This window comes from Xenopus laevis, chromosome 7L, assembly GCF_017654675.1.
Source record: "Xenopus laevis strain J_2021 chromosome 7L, Xenopus_laevis_v10.1, whole genome shotgun sequence".
Taxonomy (NCBI): Eukaryota; Metazoa; Chordata; class Amphibia; order Anura; family Pipidae; genus Xenopus; species Xenopus laevis.
The window spans coordinates 95,585,248-95,607,252 of NC_054383.1; the positions used below are offsets into that span (position 1 = coordinate 95,585,248).

At 39.5% G+C, this 22,005-nt stretch overlaps 1 protein-coding gene and 1 long non-coding RNA gene across 2 annotated transcripts in view; both read right to left on the reverse strand.

The window, feature by feature from the left end:
* Positions 1-14,995: 14,995 nt before the first annotated feature.
* LOC108696548 lies at positions 14,996-18,442 on the reverse strand. The gene is made up of 2 exons (XR_001932287.2): positions 16,066-18,442; positions 14,996-16,035 (listed from the first exon to the last, which is right to left on the reverse strand). It is a non-coding gene; the product is annotated as an uncharacterized LOC108696548 (long non-coding RNA).
* Positions 18,443-18,878: 436 nt separating this feature from the next.
* LOC108696549 overlaps positions 18,879-22,005 on the reverse strand; it is a 35,583-nt gene continuing 32,456 nt past the window's right edge. The window contains exons 7-9 of the mRNA XM_018226017.2: positions 21,366-21,452; positions 19,787-19,928; positions 18,879-19,353 (exon numbers count right to left, since the gene is read on the reverse strand). Of these exons, the coding sequence (XP_018081506.1) occupies positions 19,322-19,353; positions 19,787-19,928; positions 21,366-21,452 (261 nt within the window). The 3' untranslated portion in view covers positions 18,879-19,321. The remainder of the gene's footprint in view (positions 19,354-19,786; positions 19,929-21,365; positions 21,453-22,005) is intronic.

The following is a 22,005-nucleotide window of genomic DNA, read 5'->3' on the forward strand; positions in this document are numbered from 1 at the left end:
TAAGCAGCACACCCGTTGTTTGGTTTGAAATGTCCCTTAAATATCCCCCTTCCATGTTTAGGCTGTTTTTAAAAATGTCATTTGACTCACAGTTTGTTTTGGACAGTGTAGCCACCAATCACAGTTCCCTGATTTTCACATCCGGCTAGTGGGGTTGTAGTCAGCTGCTCACATTCTTATGCATTCCTCGTGTAAACCATAGGGCTCATTTCTAAACCTGGGTAGTAACTAGGGATGCACTGAATCCAGGATTCGGTTCGGTATTTGGACAGGATTCTGCCATTTTCAGCAGGATTCGGATTCGGTCGAATCCTTGTGCCTGGCCGAACCGAATCCGAATACTTAAAATCATGTGACTTTTCGTCACAAAACAAGGAAGTACAAAATTTTTTTGCCGTGCTCTCTTTTACTGATTTGCATATGCAAATTAGGGTTCAGATTCAGTTCAGTATTCGCCTGAATCTTTCGCTAAGGATTCGGGGGTTCGGGCCGAATCCAAAATAGTGCATCCCTAGTAGTAACCCATAGCAACCAATCAGTGATTAGGTGTTTTTTTTATCCAGTTGCAGGTTGGACGGTGAAAACAATCATCTGACTTCAATGGTGTAACTAGATATTACTGGGCCCCACAGCAAATTATTTTTTAGTGGGGATGCAACGAATCCGGGATTCGGCCAGGATTTGGCCTTTTTTCAGCAGGATTGGGCCGGAATCCTTCTGCCTGGCCAAACCAAATCCGAATCCTAATTTGCATATCGGGGAGAGAAATTGCGTGACTTTTTGTCACAAGTAAGTAAAAATGTTTTCCCCTTCCCACCCCTAATTTGCATATGCAAATTAGGATTTGGTTTGGTATTTGACCAAATCTTTTGCGAAGGGTTTAGGGGTTCGGCCAAATCTAAAATAGTGGATACGGCATCCCTATTTTTCAGGCCTACAAAATGTCTAGAGGCTGACCAGTTTTACCAATATTTATTGAAATTATATATGAATTAGGGCCTCATGGGCCCCTATAACCTTCTTTGCCCCCCAGCAGCCACAGGGTCTGAATCCTCTGTAGTTACACCCCTGTCTGTCTGGTTGCTATGGGTTACTGCTCAGGTGCAAATTTGCCCAGTGTTTAGAAATGAGCCCCAGTTTGATCCTTCTGAGAATTATGGAAGGAGCTGCAGCTCACTACAACACTGGCGACTCCTCATCCACATTCATCTAGATCAGTGTTTACATTCATTTGTACATTTTGCACTTTGTACTGATGTGTCTTCTGCATGTGCCCGGCTGCAACAGATATTTACCAGGCCAGGATTGTAGAAAAGCAGCAGGAGACATGGCCGATGAGTCCTTTGGCTACAGATCAGCAGAATGTGCGATCAGTTCTTATTTATCAACGGTGCCACTGCAAAGAGTGTGTGTTTAATGCACAATAAAGATCAGCCGGCCTGTTCTACACCAACAGTCTTTGCCTGCCTCTCATACAGGTTCAAGCAAAGTCACAGAAAAGTATTATTTTTTATCATAGAGGTGTAAATTCTACTCATTTACTCATTTTACAATACAGTGAGCTTTATTTTTTTGTACCTGACCAAACAAGCGATCGCTCTTTTGTATGTATCAAATGCAGCACTGGGGGGTCATGTCTTTCTGTCGAGATCCCCCAAGCCCAGTTGTCTTTGTTGCATTTAATTAACTCAATGCATGTACATTATCCATTAGACTTCCAAATAGAAACTCCTTAGTAAATGACTGTGCCTTAAACTCCATTCAACGTGTTGGAAGTCTTTAAAATAGAACTAAAATGTTGTCATGAATGTCCCATATTGTAGCATCGCCGTTGTGTATAGCTGGTGTAAACGTTTTGTTATTCACGGTCCTGAAAATAGTGATGCAGCAAAAGAAGATTAAGGAGTGTATCCAAACAGCTGATACTTCCTGTTCTATGACAGTGTAGTCACCTGACGCGTTTCATGCCTCGTTCTGGCACTTCATCAGAGTGTCTGAAAGTAGTGACCCTTGGAATTCTACGCTCATTGCTTCCTGGCTTCATCTTGTAGCTTTCTCCTACCCACCAATCCAACCACTTCCTTCTGTTACGTCTTATCGTTCGCATTTATAGAATGATCATTACACCCTGTTTGCTGTGTTCTGGCCACTTTCCTTCCTGAGAACAATGGCCGGGTAGCTGATCTGTATCCAGGAGCCCAAAAGCAGTGAGCTCAGACTTTTTATTTACTATTTAGACTGGGGATTCCATACTATGTGGATAGAAAGCTCTGATGGTTCTGGTGTGATTCATAAATGAATTGTCCAGTCATTGTAGGAAACTATAGTCTGACATTGAATAAATCAGAAGGACGTACTCAAAATATTCTACACGTTATTGATTCAATTACTACAAATTTTTGGATTTGTTTGTATGGCATGAACTACATTTATATAACTAAGAAAAATGTGAAAAGGATGTGACATGGCTATAAGCCAGTGATCCCCAACCAGTAGCCTGTGATCAACATGTTGCTCCCAGTGACCTCAAAGCAGGAGCTTATTTTTGAATTCCAGGCTTGGAGGCAAGTTTTGGTCGCATAAAAAACAGGTGCAGTGCCAAACAGAGCCTCAATGTAGGGTGACAATCCACATAGGGGCTACTACATGGCCAACCACAGCCCTTATCTAGAACCCCAGGAACATTTTTCATGCTAGTGTTACTCTCCAACTCCTTTTACTTCTGAATGTTGCTCATGGGTTTTAAAGGTCGGGGATCCCTGCTCTAAGCAGAGGCACAAATAGTGCAATGTGAAGGGAATATAGAGAACACGTCCCAGTCTGAGAAGGTTTGGATGTATCTAAGCAGAACTCCCATTGACATGATACCCGAGCGTTGTATCTCCAACAAATGCAGAGCCCAGAGTGTCACGGCACACAATGCTTCTACATTAATAATGTATATATACTTGCTTTATCCCCTTTACCCCGTTATTGTTCATATGAGCACAGAACTTCCTTTGTGCCCTGACACTTTTATGTTCTGCAATTTGAGATCTCTGGCGACTGATTCAGGAGGTGCTTCACCCTAAGTTAACTTTTAGTATGTTACAGAACGGCTAATTCTGAGCAGCTTTTTCATTGGTCTTCATTATTTTAGATTCTTGTAATTTTTTGTCCGCTTTCAAATGGTGGTCACTGACCCCATCTAAAAACAAATGCTCTGTAAGGCTACAATTTATTGTTATTGCTATTTTTTTTTATTACTCTGGCCCTCTCCTATTCATAATGGAGTTTCTTATATAAATCATTCGGACCCTAGCAACCAGACTGCTGAAATTGCAAACTGGAGAGCTGCTGAATAAACAGCTAAATAACACAAATAATAGAAAATGAAACCCAATTGCAAATTGTCTCAGAATATCACTTTCTAAGGCATATTAAAAATTAATTTGATGGTGAAGAACCTCTTTAAAGATGAAGTCGACGGGGGAAATTGCAAAACTGTGCACTTGGGCAGCCACAGGAATGTTACATCAGTTCTGCGTTTGTAGTTTATACATTTCCTAGAAATATTATCCCAGGGAATGGGTTACTTGACATTGTTGCTTGTCTCTGTCCTGTACTCCCTAACTGCCTATGAGCTGCTCGGTAACATCTGCAAAGTATTCATTGTCTACTGGAACTGTTATTTTTCAGCACTTTATCAGCAATTGTAGCCAAAATAGTTCAAATTAAAATGAAAGAGATGGTCTGCATTGTCCATTTGTATTTCTTTCTTTCCATTTCATCAGGGCCAGAGCAGATATGGTTTAACCTCCCAGAACATGGAGGGTCCTTCTTGGAAGCAGCTGGGCTGTAGTTTTACTAACCACAAAATCATCTCTCTGCGCTTCTCTAAGGGGCTGATTTATCAAAAATAGAGTTTCCCTTTTTTTCACGATTCGGGAAAAAAAATGCACACTAATGTTGTGCATGAGAATATTCTTTGTAACCTCGAATCATCACCATTTATTGAATAATAAAACCACAAAAAATCGCCAGAAAAAACTCGGCAAGTTAAAGCTGGTGAGGTTGTATTGAAGCCAATGGGAATGTTCTCCGACAACTTTATTTATTTTCCCAGTTTATTAAAACATTCGAGATTTTCAGCCTCATTGAAAATGAATGGGACAAAGAGATTCTCACTGGCATGAGACTTTCTTCGAAAAAAATTGCGCGGGAATATTTAATTGCTTTTTTTCTTAAATAAGTAAGCATTCGATAAAAAAGTCGCACACGTTTTGTCCTAGCCCACGTTTCTTTTTCCACAAACTTGGATTTTGATAAATCTGCCCCTAAACGTAGAGCTACATGGGAGATTTTGATCAGATTTTGTGTGTCAGAAAAAAAGTCTTTGAGGCGCCATTTTATCTTGTTAGATGAAGATGTAGCATTTGGCGTTTGCATCTGGCAGTCGCGTTGCACATCAGATTTTTTATCTGTCCCGTTATATTTTGACCCTGGCTTTGTCGGATACGTTCTGTAGATCGGACACATCCTACAAAATCTTGTAGTTCAGCTGTAAGTTACACTGTGTCCTGTAGAGGACCTGTAAGTAGTTCTGGCCTGGGGAGGGTGGGTTTGGGCTAAGGGAGCGTTGCACTTAAAGGAAAAGTGACACCAAAAAATAAAAACATTTTAAAGTAATTAAAATATAATGTACTGTTACTATGTATTGGTAAAGTTATGTGTTTGCTTTAGAAAGACTATTATACTTTATGTAAATAGGCTATTGCGTAGCCATGGGGGCAGCCATTCAAGCCAATAAAGGAGAAAAGGCACAGGATACTTAGCAGATAACAGATTAGCCCTGTAATTGAATACAATGGGATTCTGCAGAGTGTATCTGGTATCTGCTACGTAACCTGTGCTTTGTATGACTGCCCCCATGGCTATACAGCAGCTTGTTTTTATAAACTATAATAGTGTTTCTAAAACAAACACACCAGTGTATTAAACAGTACATTATATTTGAATTACTTTAAAACACTTTCATTTTTTGGTGTTGCTGTTCCTTTAGAAATTGCACCTAGCGAATAGCATGGAAGTGAGAGACATGCAAGTGTCCCCCCTTTATATGGCACCCAAGTGTGCAGTATTCCCATAGTAGAAAAGCAGCAATGCCAGAGACTGGAAACAGCACTATTTTACTCCATTTACTCCTGATTGCTTCCTTCAGTCTCTATTCACCCCACTTTTACACATATTTGTGGAGATTATCAGTCTATTGTCCAGGTACAATCCCTGTTTTCTGTATAACCAGACCTGAATAACAGACAATGTCGGCCTTTTGAGTGAATATATTGTATAAAACTTTAATTAAAGGGAAACTAAATGCACCCTGGCAAATTTTTTTTCTGGATGTGCAATGGGCCACAGTGAAGTTGCTGCAAGTGTAACCGATGTTGTTAGTGAGAGGGGGTGTATCATCTGTGCACTGACTCTAAAACTGTTATTTTGTCTCAGCACCGCAGCTTTTTTTTTACAATGTGTAGTTGCATTAATCACTTTTAATACTTCAACCACACGCAAAAATAGTTGTCCAACAGTACATATAGTGGATGGGATTGTTCTCCAGGATATCCTCCAGATATGGAAATCTGCAGGAACTCAAACAATCACAAGGCAGTCACACTAAGATGCCTAAATAACTATGTGTACTAACAACTCTTGCATTTTCTTAAGCATATTTTGATACCTTTATTAGCCAAGATTCTAATCACCACAAGCTTTCACGTCATCTCTATTCCTTTTTTTTTTTTTTTAAAGCTGATGGAGGTAATCAGGAACTGAAATATACTAAAAGCTTATCATTTTAGTAATCCAATGAAGCCATCTCCTTTACACCACGTTGTTATGCTTTATATCAAGTATATATGAGTGTCTGTAGTAGAGTATATTCCTTGTGGATGGAGATGTTCTGCATGTTGCTACTGGTCATTTCTGATGCCTTCTACAAAGCTAAGCCTCAGTGCCAACCAGCTGACAGTTACACTTCAATCAAGCGATGGTACAGATACATATTTGCATCCACATTGCACACAAGTTGCAGCACACGCTACTTAGCGGTTATCTGCAATTATGGGAAATAAATGCTGCACTGTGAGGAAACAGTGGAGATTTTAAGCAACTGACCAATAGACAGTAAAAATGTGTCAATTTAATTGCAGTCTGACCTTTATTATTTCCTGCTAAACTTGCCAGAACACACAAGACTCCATTTCCTACATATAAAGGGGATTCCTTTATTGATTAATTAAAATAATCATAGCAGGTTTTCAGAACATTTTAGTTCATTTTTCAAGCTGAAATGGAACTGAAATGTTGTGAAAGCTTGCTATGATTATCTTAATTAATCACCTCTATACCACCTTTTTGACAATTTATTTGCCCTGTGATTGGGGAACACGGTACAACAACTTTAGTCAATTTTTAGCTAGCAAAACATTTTAAGATCTGCTCTTTTAGCAAGGTTGCCAAACATGCACCGGTATGGCCACAAGGAATCGGATCACAACAACTGAGATACAGGCTGAAGCAGTCCTCGTCTGGTCTGGTGCATATCTGTCCCATTTTCAGCCAGATATTGGCCTGGAAACCCATCAGAGGACTCTACACACGGGCCAGTAAGCTCAGTCTGTCGGCAGTTTACTAGCCATCTTTTATCTGGCAGTGGATCAAAATGGATTTTTGTAATGTTGCTAAAAATCTTTTTTTCTATTAAGCAAAACAAACACTAACACATCAACCAAGTTTGTATGTACACCTGGAAAATAAGGACCTTTTGTTGGCGCTTCATTTGCTACTCAAGCGGTCTGTCTACCTTTGCCCTCGGGCTCGCATTGACCCTTCCACCTCTTTTCATGGAAAATGAGTATAATTGACAGGATTAGAAGATCAGCTGTTGGGTGGAGTCTATTGTACAAGCAGTAGCTTCAGTGTGCTGCAGGGAGAATGTCTACACTCCTCTTCTGTAGAGCATAGTGTGTGTGTGTTCCTGGAGGACTGACTGCAATTTCACGTGTATATCTATGAGATCCTTCCAGTGTTGGACTGGGACACCAGGGGCCCACTCTCAGTACTATTATTTTTCCTCTTCTCACTCAACCTCTATTCTTCTAATCTCTATTCTTTACACACTATAAACTATTATTCCATCTATTTAGCTTAATAGAAATAGGGAATGGTCATGAAATAAGCCAAATGTGAAACAGCATGAGGGCCCACTGACACCTGGGCCCACCGGGAGTTTTCCTGGTATCCCGGTGGGCCAGTCCGACACTGGATCCTTCCATCTTGGAGGTTTCCTAGTATTAACTTCTGGCCACCAGAAATTGTTCCTGACAAACTCAAGCAAATGTGTATAGTTACAAACTGCATATCTGTCTGCTCTTAAGGCTCCAAATGAACAGAGGTGTTTATTTTATTGTTTCAGCTGGCACACACCCACCTTTTCAAGGATTACTCCTATAAACAATCCACCCCCTCAATAACTCAATGTGGCAGGTAAAACCCAGTCTGACATAAGCAAGTGATTACACACCTTCCAAATTAAAAAAAAAACAAAAAAAACAACTGGTACAGGTATGGGATCTGTTATCGGAAACCAATTTTCTTGAAAGCTCCGAATTATGGAATGGCCGTCTCCCATAGGCTCCGTTTTATCCAAGTAATCCAAGTCTTTAAAAATGATTTCCTTTTTCTCTGTAATAATAAAAAAGTAGCTTGTATTGATCTCAACTAAAATATAATTAATCCTTATTAGAGCAAAACCAGCCTATTGGGTTTATTTCATGTTTACATGATTTTCTAGTAGACTTAAGGTATAAAGATCCAAATTACATAATGATCCGTTATCCTGAAAACCACAGGCCCTGAGCATATTGGATAACTGGTCCCATACCTGTATATATATAATCTGGGTAGAAGTGATTTCATACTACAGCATAGCATGTGATCTCTCTATTTGGCAAAGGCTGAGACTGGCATGACATTAGAGGGCACTTCTTTATATCCGGCAAGAAGCGACAAAAACTGTTTCAGCCAAAATAGTTTTTGCAGGTCCATGTCATACTCCGTGTCTCCTTCTAGCAACACTGTACAGTCCTATTCCAGTGGGTAATTGTGCATACACTAGTGATCTGTATTTCTCTGTACAAGTCGTTCATACGGGTCTCTCCTTGCACTTTGTGGAATGGCTGCTTTCTAAGACTGGCTCCCTAAGGGCCCTTACACATGGACATTTACACGTGTTTCTCTGCAAGGAAATGCATAAAATAACGCAGACCATTCTATTCTATTGTGCCTGTACCAATACCTCGCAAATGTCCTGTTTTTCACGGGACAGTCCCGATTTTGACAGCTCAACCCACAGTCCGGTTTGTTACTGAAATGTCCTGACTTTCTCTTTGATCTCCTGCACTGAACAGCAAGAAAAATATACAACGTTTCTAACTTAATTGGCTTTTAGCAGAGAGCCCAGAACAGCCACCAGATGTACTTAGATACTTTTGTAACAGTTTAAGATAAGCAGGTCTCTTGGGTTAACTGCCTTGCAGCTTAGGATAATTTCACCTTCATCAGCAAAACTGCAATAAATAAAAACCACAGAAATGTGTTCAAACTTTCATAATCTGCCAAATTTTGTAAAATGAACATGGTAAGTAGGGGGTGTGGCCACAAAAATGGGCGCGGTCAAAATCTTGAAGCTCTATGCACGGCAAATCTTTTTGTCCCTCTTTTCAAAAATGTTGGGAGGTATGTCTCATGCAGATCAGATGCAAACGTTTGTGTCACTACTGCATTTGGTGGTTTAGTGTGCAAACATACATTTTTTTAACCTGGCCAATCAATTTTCTGACAGATGTCGGATGAAAAATGATAAGACGTACAATAGTTCGACTCCCACTAACTTCACGATAATTTGACGGATTGATCGGATTTCGCTAAAATTGGTCGTTCACCAAAGAAAACTCTTTGCGTCTATAGGGACATAAAAAGTATGTTAAACACAAGCTTTAATCGTTGAACTCATGTTGCACAGAGGGGCGGTAGGTTGGTTATACCATTCCTTTAAGAAATCCAGTGATGTTGGACCAAAAAATAGCAAATCTTGGTTGGTTATATGTCCTGTCGACTTTTTATCTTGGTTAGGGTTGGACTGAGCCGGCAAAACACCATTAAATAACCTGGCGGGCCTTGCAAAAAGGATAAACTAGGCACAGGGTTGTGGAGGGGGTTGGGGCAAGAGACCCGGGGAGCCAGAGGGAGGTTGTAGCTGGGGGATGGGGGTGCGGACCCCTGAGCTGGCAGCCCCAGTGGGACCTGGACCCCCCAGTCTGATGCTGTTCTTGGTTCATACTTTTATTGTCTGCTCCCAGATGGGACCTTGTATATCTCTCAAGGGTCCTGAGCTGCCCAGTCTAACTTGAACTCATATCTAAGCAGTTTAGAAAGGTTTGCAGATATTGGACCATCCTGCTGCAGTGAAGCTTCTATTATAAGAAGTTGTTTTTTTGACAGCAGGGTTTGATTATGTCACATACAATGTAGCAGATCAGATGAGCAAGAGCCCATTCCCAGAATTTGCACCAGTAGAAATGAGTCAATCAAAAGTAGGTAATTGCTGCTCATAATTTTTGGCCAATAATGGCTTTCATAGCATTTAAGACATTTTTAGATTAGGCCCCTCTTTGTGGGGTAGTATTTTGGTAAGGCACGTGCAACCTCCAATGTTAAGGACATTCAAGGACTTATTTATGACCCGCAAATGCCATTTATTAAAGGTATTTGTGTCCAAAGCCTCTCCTTGAACTTCCGCCCCCTGTTCCAAATTGTGCTCCAATAGATCAGGTAACTTGGAGCAGTTGGAGGTGGCGATAATTCCAGGTTTCTCACAGTAGGACTGATTGTACCTAAAGATTCATACAGACAGATATCATTTTGAAGCGGAGTGCTAGACAGGGTGACATGCTGGCACCAAAGATTTTCACCCATCAGGTACAGTTTTGGCAGGCGCATCTCTGCCTCATCACTGCAATTATCCAGCAATTCAGGAGGAAAACTCTGCATAGTGGGTAAAGAAACATGGCACTTTGCAAGCTGCACTTGTGCCTTATGGAAACATTGAATCGCTCATCTTATTAGATCTCTCTATAACAACAAAACACTGTTCCCCTCAAATCAATATTCGCTGGCCTTCATGTCGGGCCTCAAAGAACAATTTAATTTGTCTCCCATTCCCCTCCCCATTTTGTTTGTTGTTGTTGTTTTATTTGTCCCTTAAAGGGGAATTCAACCCTTAATTAAAAAACCCCTACCCTACATAGATCCCCTCCTCCCCTCCCCCCCCAGCCTAGCTGCTACCCCTAAATTTTTACTTACCCCCTCTTTCCGGAACTTTGTGTCTTCTTCTGGCGATTCGGCAATTTCAGTCTATTTCGGTGCACGCGCCGAAACCGGGAGATTGCTGCAACTGCGCATGCGCCGATTCGACTGTCTCAGTCTCATATTACTGAAGATCCGGAAGATGGCTGCCATAAACTGCGATCCCTGAATCTGCACGAGGGCTAAGTAAAAAGTTAGGGGCATTTCCCCGCGGTAGCAGCTAGGCTGGGGGGGGGGAGGACAGAGGGGGGTCTACATAGGGTAGAGGGTAGGGTTTTTTTTTAGTTAAGGGTTTATTTCTCCTTTAAGACTAGTCGGCCTCACAGTTTGGCAAACTCTGCCATCAAGCCACACAATGAATTCACCCAAGGACTGACTTATATTGTAACTGTATCATTATATAGAATTATTGCATTATTTCTGTGTGTGTTTTTGTTGGTCAGAACGCTGCTTCCAGCCCCTTTATCATGTACATGAGGGCCTCACACACTCCAGTCTGACCCTGTATATATTATACAAAATCCCAGGGGCTAAATTCCTTGGAGATTTGAAAGTATGTATCGCATGTTGACATGTAGTATTTGGAAGGGTTGATTCTTCATGAGATGAATAGTGCAGCACTGTGTGACAGACACAAACTCTCAGGATTCCTGAAATCTTTCAAAGTGGTTAAACGAAATGTTTGTTTTGTGACCTTTACCCCAATCTATGAACACAGACGCAAGCGAATGGCACGGCATTAGTCGAAACAGCCTTAGGTGGAGCTATGCTAAACGTGGGATCCTTGAAGGGGTTCTTCACCTTTCACTTAACTTTTAGTATGATATAGACAGGGATATTCTGAGACAATTTGCAAATGGTTTTTAATTTTCGTTATGTGTGGGTTTTTTTTTAGTTATTTAGCTTTTTATTCAGCTTCTCCAGTTTGTAATGCCCACAATCTGGTTGCTATGGTCCAAACTACCCTAGCGACCATGCACATATTTGAATAACATTTGAAAAGAAAGACGAGTAATAAAAAGTAGCAAAATAACTTTCAATTTGTAGCCTTACAGGGCATTTGTTTTTTTAGTGACCCCCATTTGAAAATTGGAAAGAATCAGAAGAAAAGTGAAATTATTCAAAAACTAGAAATACATGAAATATTAAATAAAAGAAATAATGAAAATCAGTTGAAAGGTTGCTTAGAATTTGTTTTAATCGATAACATACTAAAAGTTAACAAAGGTGAATCACCTCTTTTAGGCTGTGACACCCTCATCATTTTCTCCAACCCTACACGATATCAAAACGATGCCCTTATTTCTAACCATGACTCCTGTTTGCTGGTGTGTTTGCAGTTCTGCATGTGAGGGTGCATGCTGGGATACATCTCCTCTTACACTGTAATGAATTAGTTATACTGTGGCTGCTACTGAACTATTCATCAACCATCTAACATTAAAGGACCCACCTCTCAGGGAAGCTAAAAAAATGGGGCATATATATCAGAGTGAAAATAGAGTTCAACACAGTTCCCCAGGGGTAAAAGCCCCAGCTCTCTACTCAATATGGGAACTTTAAAGGAACACTACTTTAAAGCTCTAAAGGGATACTAAACCCAACCATAGAGCAAATGGAAATCCATTCACCAATAAGAATTCTACTGACAAAGAACTTGATTACAGATGCAAGAGAATCAGTCAGTAGGAATGCTGATTCCCAGCACAATGTCAGCCATCTAGCTGTTATCTTACATATAAAAATAATTATGCCATTTTGTCTTCATTTTATTACACTGGAATTAGACATGGGGATAAAGGACAGACCTAAAACTCCCAACCCCAGTTTCAGCAACAAAACACATGGGGGCAAATTTAATAAAGGGCGAAGTGACTAACGTGGGCGAAAATTCGTCAGCGTGATGTAATTTCAGTACTTCGCCGATTTACTAACGGTCGCCTGCGTAACTTCGCTAGTGAAGGAGATAGACTCTAGCGATAAAGTTAGATAGTAGGTAGCGGTGCGCTTTTATAATTCTGTGCGTGACTGCGAAGAGAAAGATGTCCTAATAGTGTAATTCTGTCTTATGTGGTCCCTTTATTCTAATTAGATCTACTCACATTCCGTAGCAATGGATGGTACTCGTAGTGTTTGTATGGGGGCTAGGGATTGTGCAAGAATTGGCGCTTTTGGCTCATGTAGTGGTGATCATAGTGTCGGTCAGATCTCTCTGCTTGTAATGACGGCTGTGCTTTTTTCCCGGGTGAAGTGTGTTCCTCGTGAACCTCGTTTGCGAGCGGTTCCGGTCTCAGATGTTTGTGGTCCGTTCCTGCGTCTTGAACTCAGTGAAACTGTGTTTGAATGTAGTTTTGAGTAGTACTTCGGGATTGTGTGTCAATAAGAGTATTCTTAATTAGAATGAATAATTTCACTTTTATTTCTTAAAAACCCAACGCGTTTCGTATATACAATATACTTAATTTTGCCCCCTGAAGAAGTATATTGTATATACAAAACGCTTTGGGTTTTTAAGAAATAAAAGTGAAATTATTCATTCATGTGAGTAGATCTAATTAGAATAAAGGGACCACATAAGACAGAATTACACTATTAGGACATCTTTCTCTTCGCAGGCACGCACAGAATTCTAAAAGCGCACCGCTACCTACTATCTAACTTTATCGTATACCTAGGGACAAGTGGGTACCGAAACACAGGTTGGTGTTGCTAATTATCCCTGACACAAAGCGCGGAGTCCATCCATATACTGCTAATTGATAGACTCTAGCGGTACTTTGCTCCCTAACTCCTGGCGAATTTGCACTCGAATGGACGTGACTACGCAAATTCACTAAGATGCAGAGTTTAATGAACGTTACCTCTTGCGCCAGACTTGCCTTCGCCAGCTCAGACCAGGCGAAGTGCAATAGATTAGATAGTTGAAATTCTTTCCCAAAAAATGCTAGCGTCTTTTCTTTTTTCAGGGTGATGGGCTGAATAAGAGCGTAAATTTTTTTTGGGGTAACCGGCTTCCCCCCTACATTTCCTAACATATGGCACATAAACTATACACTGGGCTCATGTGTAGGACAATATAACAACTCTATTTTATTTTATTAAGGTTTCCCGGGCTTGTGTAGTGTAATGTATTTGCTGCAACACATACATCCATTGAACTTTAACTTTCCGTCGTATGCAAATTAGCCCATGCTAGCGCAACTTCGCCAGTGTTTGGCGCCCTGGACGCAACTCTGGATTTTAGTGAATTAGTGTTGTCCTGGTGAATCGACGCCTGGCGAACTGTTGCAATGTGAGCAAAGCCATCGCTGGCGAATTTTCGGTGGTCAGTAAATTTGCCCCATGGAGTCAAACTTACACAGATCACCTGGGATTCTCATTGGAGGATTATTTTGCATTTTAATTCTGTCAAGGGCACTGGAGTGCTGGGGGGAAGTTTTTTTGTGCAATATTTACTCTGATGTTGCTGGACTACAGCTACCAGCATGAATTAACCTTGATAATATCTTAAAGTGTGCTGGGATATGTAGTCCAAAAACAAAGTAAAGTGTGGTTGAGCAGTGCAGTAGCCGGAGTACTGTGCCAATGAGGCCAGTTGAGAAACTTGCCTCAGAGCAGAGCCCCAAGAGTTACAAAAATATGCTCCTGGCAACTTTAAGAGCCACATTTCTGTTTTATAAACAGTAAATTTGGTTCTTCTAGTGCAAGAGAGTGTAATTGTGCTTTCTGCACTAGTGTTGTGGACAACCCCGGAGGAATACGTAAACCACCTAAGGGCGGCATGTGGAAACTTTATTTGCAACCTTTTACCTGCACTCACACCCATTCACTTCAACATCAGCATCCTGAAGATTAGGCCCAACCCTGCATAACATGATACTCTTATTTTAAAGTCCCCTTCCATTTTAAAGCGGTTGTTCACTTTTGGGTTAACTTTTAGTATGATGTAGAGAGTGATATTCTGAGACAATTTGCGGCTGTTTTTTATAATTTGTGGCTTTTTAGTTATTTACCTTTTTATTCAGCAGATCTCCAGTTTGCAGTTTCAGCAATCTGGTTGCTAGGGTTCAAATTATTCTAGCAACCATGCATTGATTTGAACAAGAGACTGGAATATGAATAGGAGAGAGGTCTGAATAGAAAGATAAGTAGTAAAAAGTAGCAATAACAATACATGTGCAGCCTTACAGAGCATTTGTTTTTAGATGGGGTCAGAAGAAGAAGGCAAATCATTTATAAACTATAAAAAATAAATAATGAAGACTAATTGAAAAGTTGCTTAGAATTAGCCATTCTATAACATACTATAAGTGTGGGTCTGCTTCTTCTACAGTTACATGGACCCCCCCCTCCCCCTCAGTTGCTATGTTAACTTTGCCCGGGGAAGGGGGATGCTCCAGCGTTGGCCCTCTGAAGTTTTTTTGCAGGGGGGCCCGGCCCCCTGTAGTTATGCCGATGCTTATATACATGAGTAGGTGGCCTTTTATCTTCATTGCATTATGATGTGTCAGGTGAAATTATATTTGACGTTGTGTGTGTATGTGTGTTTTTTTTTCCAGTATCTGGACACATTACACATAGGCCACACTAGTGGTATTTGACTTTTATTTTAAAAGAAGCATTGTTATAAAAAGCTCTGCATTTATATTCCCGTAACAGACCAGTCTAAGGCAATAAAGTTCAGGCAATGACATGAAAACAGTTAAAGCTGTCAGTACTGTAAATACAAAGTTCAACTTTACTGTGTGTACAAAAAAAAATACAACAACCCCAAACATACATCATTAAAGTAATCAGGACAAATCAGTGCTGATAAATTGCTGGGCTGTGAGCACGACATTCCCTATTGAAATCAAACGAGTAAATAATCCAGTTCATTTGTCACTAGGAAGAGACTTATATTTAGATGAAAGGCAGTCAGAAGCAAATGAGAAGGCAGAATCACAGTGAGTAAGGGTAGGACTACATGGATCCAACGCGCTGCGACAAAACGCATGCGACAAAAATAAGGTAAGAGATAGAAATGTCAGGTGAAGTCGCAGCGCTGATCAGACACGAGCAGACGCTGCACGTGTGTCGCGTCGGATCAACGCTCCATTCATCAGACATTTCTATCTCTTACCTTATTGCAGGAGTTTTGTTGCTTCGCGTTGGATCGCGCTGAAGATATCCATGTAGTCCGTCCCTAAAAGGGAGAGGGTGTGCATAATGCAATTGGTGTAATTAACGCAAATTGATTTTTAGTCCAAGTTGACAGTGTTTAAAGGGGTTGCTCACCTTTAAAATAACTTTCCGTATGCTGTAGAGACTGATATTCTGAGACGATTTGCAATTGGTCTTAATTTTTTTATTATTTGTGGTTTTTCAGTTAATTAGCTTTTTATCCGGCAATCTGGTTGCTAGGGTTCAAGCCACCCTTAAATTAAAGGTGAACCACCCCTTTAAAAGAAAGAAAATGCAAGAAGCCACTATTTTGGTTTGTGCTAACCTACGAAACAAGTCAGTGTCATATAATGAAATAAAGCGATATAAACCCCATCAACCAATCAGAATGTAGCATATAACTATTATTTGTTTAATAATACAAGCTCTGGTAGGCTGCCATGGTTATCAGAGAAAACTTTGCACCTTTTCTTCTATATATATCAGGTTCTGTACCTTTTCTTCTATAAGCTGTTGAGTTCTCAGCACTACAGGATCCCCATATACAAGTACAGCTACCCTCATGTAGCTATAGCCAGAAAATAATCACTGCAGGTTATGAAGGTCAGTTAACAATATTCCTCTAAAATGATTGAAGATTAACAAATAGTAAAGAGGCAATCCAGAGTGTGACTAACCCCATATGTGTGTATGTAATAAGAGGCGCAATGTTTGCCCAGCTGCAGAAACCCACAGGAATTAAGAGATTTGCTTTCTAACTGTAAATCAATAAATGCTACCGTTTGCTTAGTTGTTCTTGGTGAATAAACGAACTTTGCACTTAATATTAAATAAAGAGTGTCTGCATGTGGTGATTATGAACTAGTTTGCCTAATCCAGCGGCCAACTGCAATAAATGCAAATGTATACCTGGGCAGTAACCCATAGCAACCAATCAGTGATTAGCTTTTCTAAATCAGCCGCAGTATGAACACTGAAAGCAATCATCTGATTGATGCTATGGGTTACTGCCCAGGTGCCCAGTGTTTATAAATGACCCCCCCCGCGCTCTATTATATAACGTGACAAGCCCATCTCTGATGTCACAAAAGGGGGCAGGGCATGTGCACGCCTATAAATAAAGGCTGTCAGAGGCGGAAGCCAGCAGAGTAAGGTCACAGGCAGGGAGAGCAGAAGGAAGAGCAGAAGGAAGAGCTCAACCTGAACCAATCCTGAAAACGTGTGTGGAAGTCGGCCCAACCCCGCCCAATTTACAAGTATACTCATGGGTTTCAGGCCGACCCACACATCAATACCTGGATCCACCTGAACCTGTGACCGGTGCCTGAAAATGGAAATCTGAAATGGAAATGCCTGACACTGTTACTATTTCACTCTTACCTGATAAACACTTTGAGTATGAAATGCTTTGCAGCTACAGTATTCATTTATACACCAAGGGCTGGAATACACTTTTCTTTAAAAAAAGAAAAAATTAATTTCATTAAAAATTATTGGTTAGGGGGGTTATAAAACCAAAACTGGAAGCTCAAAATCACCCTACATATATCACATTTCTGAAAAGTCAAAATGTTGGTGTGAAATGAATACATCTGTAGGCTTTAGCGCTGATGGCCAGCTTCCCCTCTTGCTCTCATTCCACTGTTAGGGGCACTGGGGGTATTATTTATAAGAATGTGTATAGAAGAATTTACAAAGTGATCATATACTTCAATGGAAGTCGCTGTGTCTTACATGGGTTTGGAAATATGGCTCTTTATATGCAAAAGTATATATATTAATATGTATTCACAAAATTGCAAAGAATGGCAGCATGTGTTTCAGTTCTCCAATGCAAATCGGGGCCTCCTCAGTGAAATCTGGTGTGTAGCTTGGCAAAAGCATGGACCACCTACTAAACCACCCATTCCACCTGTTAAACCACCTACTGGATTTAAACTTAAATTCTAATAAATGTCATGTTTCATATTTTGTGTATATGTGGGTGTCATTTCACTTCACAGGGTGATCTGCTCTTTAACAAACCCCTGCCCTTGAGGTATATTCCCTTATACCAACAGGCGCATATTCTGATCATTTTAAATGTCATCTATAACATGCAAGTTCTTTTCAATGAACTTGTACCTCTATCAAGATAGGGAATTATAAGATAATGGCATATAATTATCTCTTGGTTCATAAAATATACTTTTTGTGGTTCGATACATTTCTTAACATGTTTACAAATGCTATGGAGATTGCTTATACATATACAAAGTATGAGCGTCTTATTCGATAAAATAAGTTTATCACATTGTATTTGGGAGACACCAGGGCCCGCTTGATTATTTATTGCATGTTTCAGTGACCTTTACAGACTCTACATTTTCATGGGTAGAAAGTGATATTTTGTATGTTTGGGTATACATATATCAAATTGCTTGGTGTTGGGCCTTTGTAGAGAGATGAATGTGACTTTGCTTTGCAGTCCTTTGTTGTGTTGCATAGTAATGAAGAGGCACCAGGCTCATTCTCAATAGGGCAGATCACAATAGCTTACTAAAAATATATGTATTGATTATATTACTGATTCAGGTGCAACACATGCAACACATTTGGGCAGGAAGATTACTCGCTAGAGAACATATGCATGCCAGATGGAATGAGCAGTCATGATTGAGGTTTATGCCTTTGGCAAAATAATTGCCCGTGAAGTTTACAATGGCAAGGAAACCTTAAGCAATACACAGTAATTAAAAATAGATGATTTTCACCAGCTTGTATTTTAGGGTTAATTCCATTTAGATTGGCACTTTGTGTAAATGAATAAATATATATATATATATATATATATATATATATATATATATATATATATATATATATATATATATATATATATATATATATATATACACAGGTGCAGGGTGGGACAGCACTCCAAGGATTTGAAGACAAGGATATAATGTCAAGAAAGTGAGCAGGTTTATTCAATCCGACGTTTCAGTTCCACACAGGAACTTTCTTCAGGGTATTTCTTCAGGGTATTTCCCTGAAGAAAGTTCCTGTGTGGAACTGAAACGTCGGATTGAATAAACCTGCTCACTTTCTTGACATTATATCCTTGTCTTCAAATCCTTGGAGTGCTGTCCCACCCTGCACCTGTATCCATTTATCTTTTGGATTAGCACCCAGGTCCTTTGCCACTTATGGTGTGCGGAACATCTGCATCTCTATATATATATATATATATATATATATATATGTATTTGTCTATATATATATATATATATATATATATATATATATATATATATATATATATATATATATATATATATATATATATATATATATATATATTGTTTAATAATGAAGTCTATTCCTGGTGTCAAACTTTCTGAGAATCTTTCAATGAATGTGAGCTTGCTGTGGCTACAAAACCAAGTTCTTGGCTGGATACTCATGTAGCCATGATTTGGCCGACCTTGTACTACATTATTCCACCTGGGGTGAAGGGAATGTCTTGAAGAAAGCTAGAAAACTTTGGGTCTGTGCTACAAGATTTAGCCATGGCAGGGATCATGGTGACTAGAGGCATGAATATTCCCTTTATTCCTAGTAAGATCATGTAGGGCGCTGCTCAGCAACAAAGTCGTGTCCATTCAAACGCTGGCAGTGTTACAAGTAGCCGAGAAATAATCATCCTTTCTCCCACTAGGCAGCTATTCAAATCTCAAGACAATCTTGAGGGATCTCAGGGCAATACTTCTCATGAGTCGATTCTTCCATACGATGAAAACACTGTCCCAGGGAAAAACCATTACAACATTAGTTGCAGTGTAGCACTCATCTTCATTACTGCAATCCTCCCTCTAATTAGTTAGACTATGCCTATGCATCAACAAAGATTGATACTGATAAAGATGAATCTTAAGATCACTGGTACAATGTAAGGACACCATCTATTTTACACACACAGTGTGAATTCTCTGCATATTCATAAAAGGTGGTAAGACAAAGAATAACTATGTATAGCTCCCTGTTGTTGTTTATGGGAGGCACAGTGCCTATGTGAACAGCTATTATAAAAGAACAGAAATTGGTTTCCAAGTGATACACTGAACCTAATGAGCCAAGAAAATTTCTCAAGGCAAAAATTCAACCCCAGTTATTGGTCCCAAGGGGCACAGTGTGATTATCAATAGCCCTGCATGCAGCATATTTAGTTACTTACTTCTCTCTCTCAGCCCTTGGCCAAAACTGCGATACACACGGAACAAGGACCAAAACAGGATGGATTTAATCAGCACAGAAATACATGAGCCAGTCACAGCCGCAGCTTCCAGGGTGAAAGGCTGTGCCCACTCTGTTACCACCTAACGGAACAAAGTAAAAGTGTTTGTGTTAGTTCCATACCCAGCCTCTGAGGTCATATCAGACCTTAGTTCAGCTTAAGCCTTCTTAGTTTCTAGCTGGTTCTAATAAACCCGAACTCACAGTCTTACAGTGGATTTCAAATGCGAAAATACTGGCAATGATATAAAATCATATTGCTGTTTGCAGATTGAGTGAGGGGTTTGCTGTTTGATCTGCTGCCAGCAACAGGTGAAAAGAGGTACTGCAACTCACTTTTAAAGTTACATGTTGATGTTTAAACCACCCAGTAACAAGCTGGAAGTTCTACATCTCTTTAAAGGCTTAAGTACAAATAAATACTAAAATAATGTATTTATTCCAAGAGATACTGTCTAATACAATGTTAACAGTGTCAAAAAATACCAGATTCTCTGCTTACAATTCAAATTTAAACCTCTGCCCCCATTATTTACCTGTGCCAGATTCCACCAGCTCTTCTCACATGGCTGCTGCTCTAAAGTAATGGAGTAAGTAGAGGGGACAATATATAGATAGGTATGCACACTCAAAAGAAGGCAAGTATGGTATATTTAAAATAAAGTTTTACTTGTTTATGCAAATAATACACACAAAGCCACAATAGTAGGCCTGTATAATACAATACATAAGCTTACATGGTATATACCTAACGTTTAAACATAGCCACAATTACATAACAGTAAACAGTAAGTATTACAATTATACAGCAAGGAGCAGATACACCTACCACCAGTATGAGAATGGCCCCAACGTTTCGGCGTAAGCCTTTGTCAAGGGGATTCAAGTGAATCCCCTTGACAAAGGCTTACGCCGAAACGTTGGGGCCATTCTCATACTGGTGGTAGGTGTATCTGCTCCTTGCTGTATAATTGTAATACTTACTGTTTACTGTTATGTAATTGTGGCTATGTTTAAACGTTAGGTATATACCATGTAAGCTTATGTATTGTATTATACAGGCCTACTATTGTGGCTTTGTGTGTATTATTTGCATAAACAAGTAAAACTTTATTTTAAATATACCATACTTGCCTTCTTTTGAGTGTGCATACCTATCTATATATTGTTACGTTGTGGGGTACCCATTGTAGGGGTACCCTTTTGATGTTTGCACCTCTTGCACTGTTTACCTACAGCATTTGCTGAATTGGTGTGCCCTCCACCCATTACTAAATTCAGTAAGTAGAGGGGAGCCAGGGGGCAGAGGCATGCTTTTGTATTTGAATAGTGACAGATACATTTAAAGTTATAATGATGTGTTCCATTAAAACCTGGGACATACTGGTATTGCTTGAATTGCACGGATTAGAGGATTACACAATTAACACAAACATAAGAACATTCTTATAGTGTCAGCATTTATAATAATAAATTATCATTCTAATTATTATATAATTATACTACGAATAATCAATTACCGTGTAAATGAGATACACAAGATAGGCTATTTCAGGGATGTTTTGCAGCAGAAAGATCCAGACCAGTGGTTTTAGTTCTTTCAGAATCTAATAAAATGAAAGTGAGAAATTGTTACAGCAGCCTGGATGTTTAATATTGAAATTATATAGAAAAAGCGTTCATTCTTAAAGGAACAGTAAAACCAAAAAATAAAAGCGTTTAAAATAATTAAAATCTAATGTAGTGTTGCTATGCATTGGTAAAAGGTATGTGTTTGCTTTAGAAATACTATTATATATTATGTAATTAGGCTATTAAACAGTTATGGGGGAAGCCATTTAAGTTAAAAAAAGGAGAAACAGCAGAGGCTACTTAGCAGATAACAGATAAGCTCTTTATTAGACTACAAAGGTATTTTATAGAGTGCATCTGGTATCTGCTATGTAACCTGAGCTTTGAATGGCTGTCCCTACTGCTACACAGCAGCTTGTTAATATAAACTATAGTAATCTTTCTGAAGCAAACACCTGTTCAGTGCAGGAAAACTGTACATTATATTTTAATTACTTTAAAACACTTTCATTTTTTGGTGTTACTGTTCCTTTAATAGACTTACCAAGCATTTAGTAGGACACTAGTAGGACTTATCTAGCATTTATT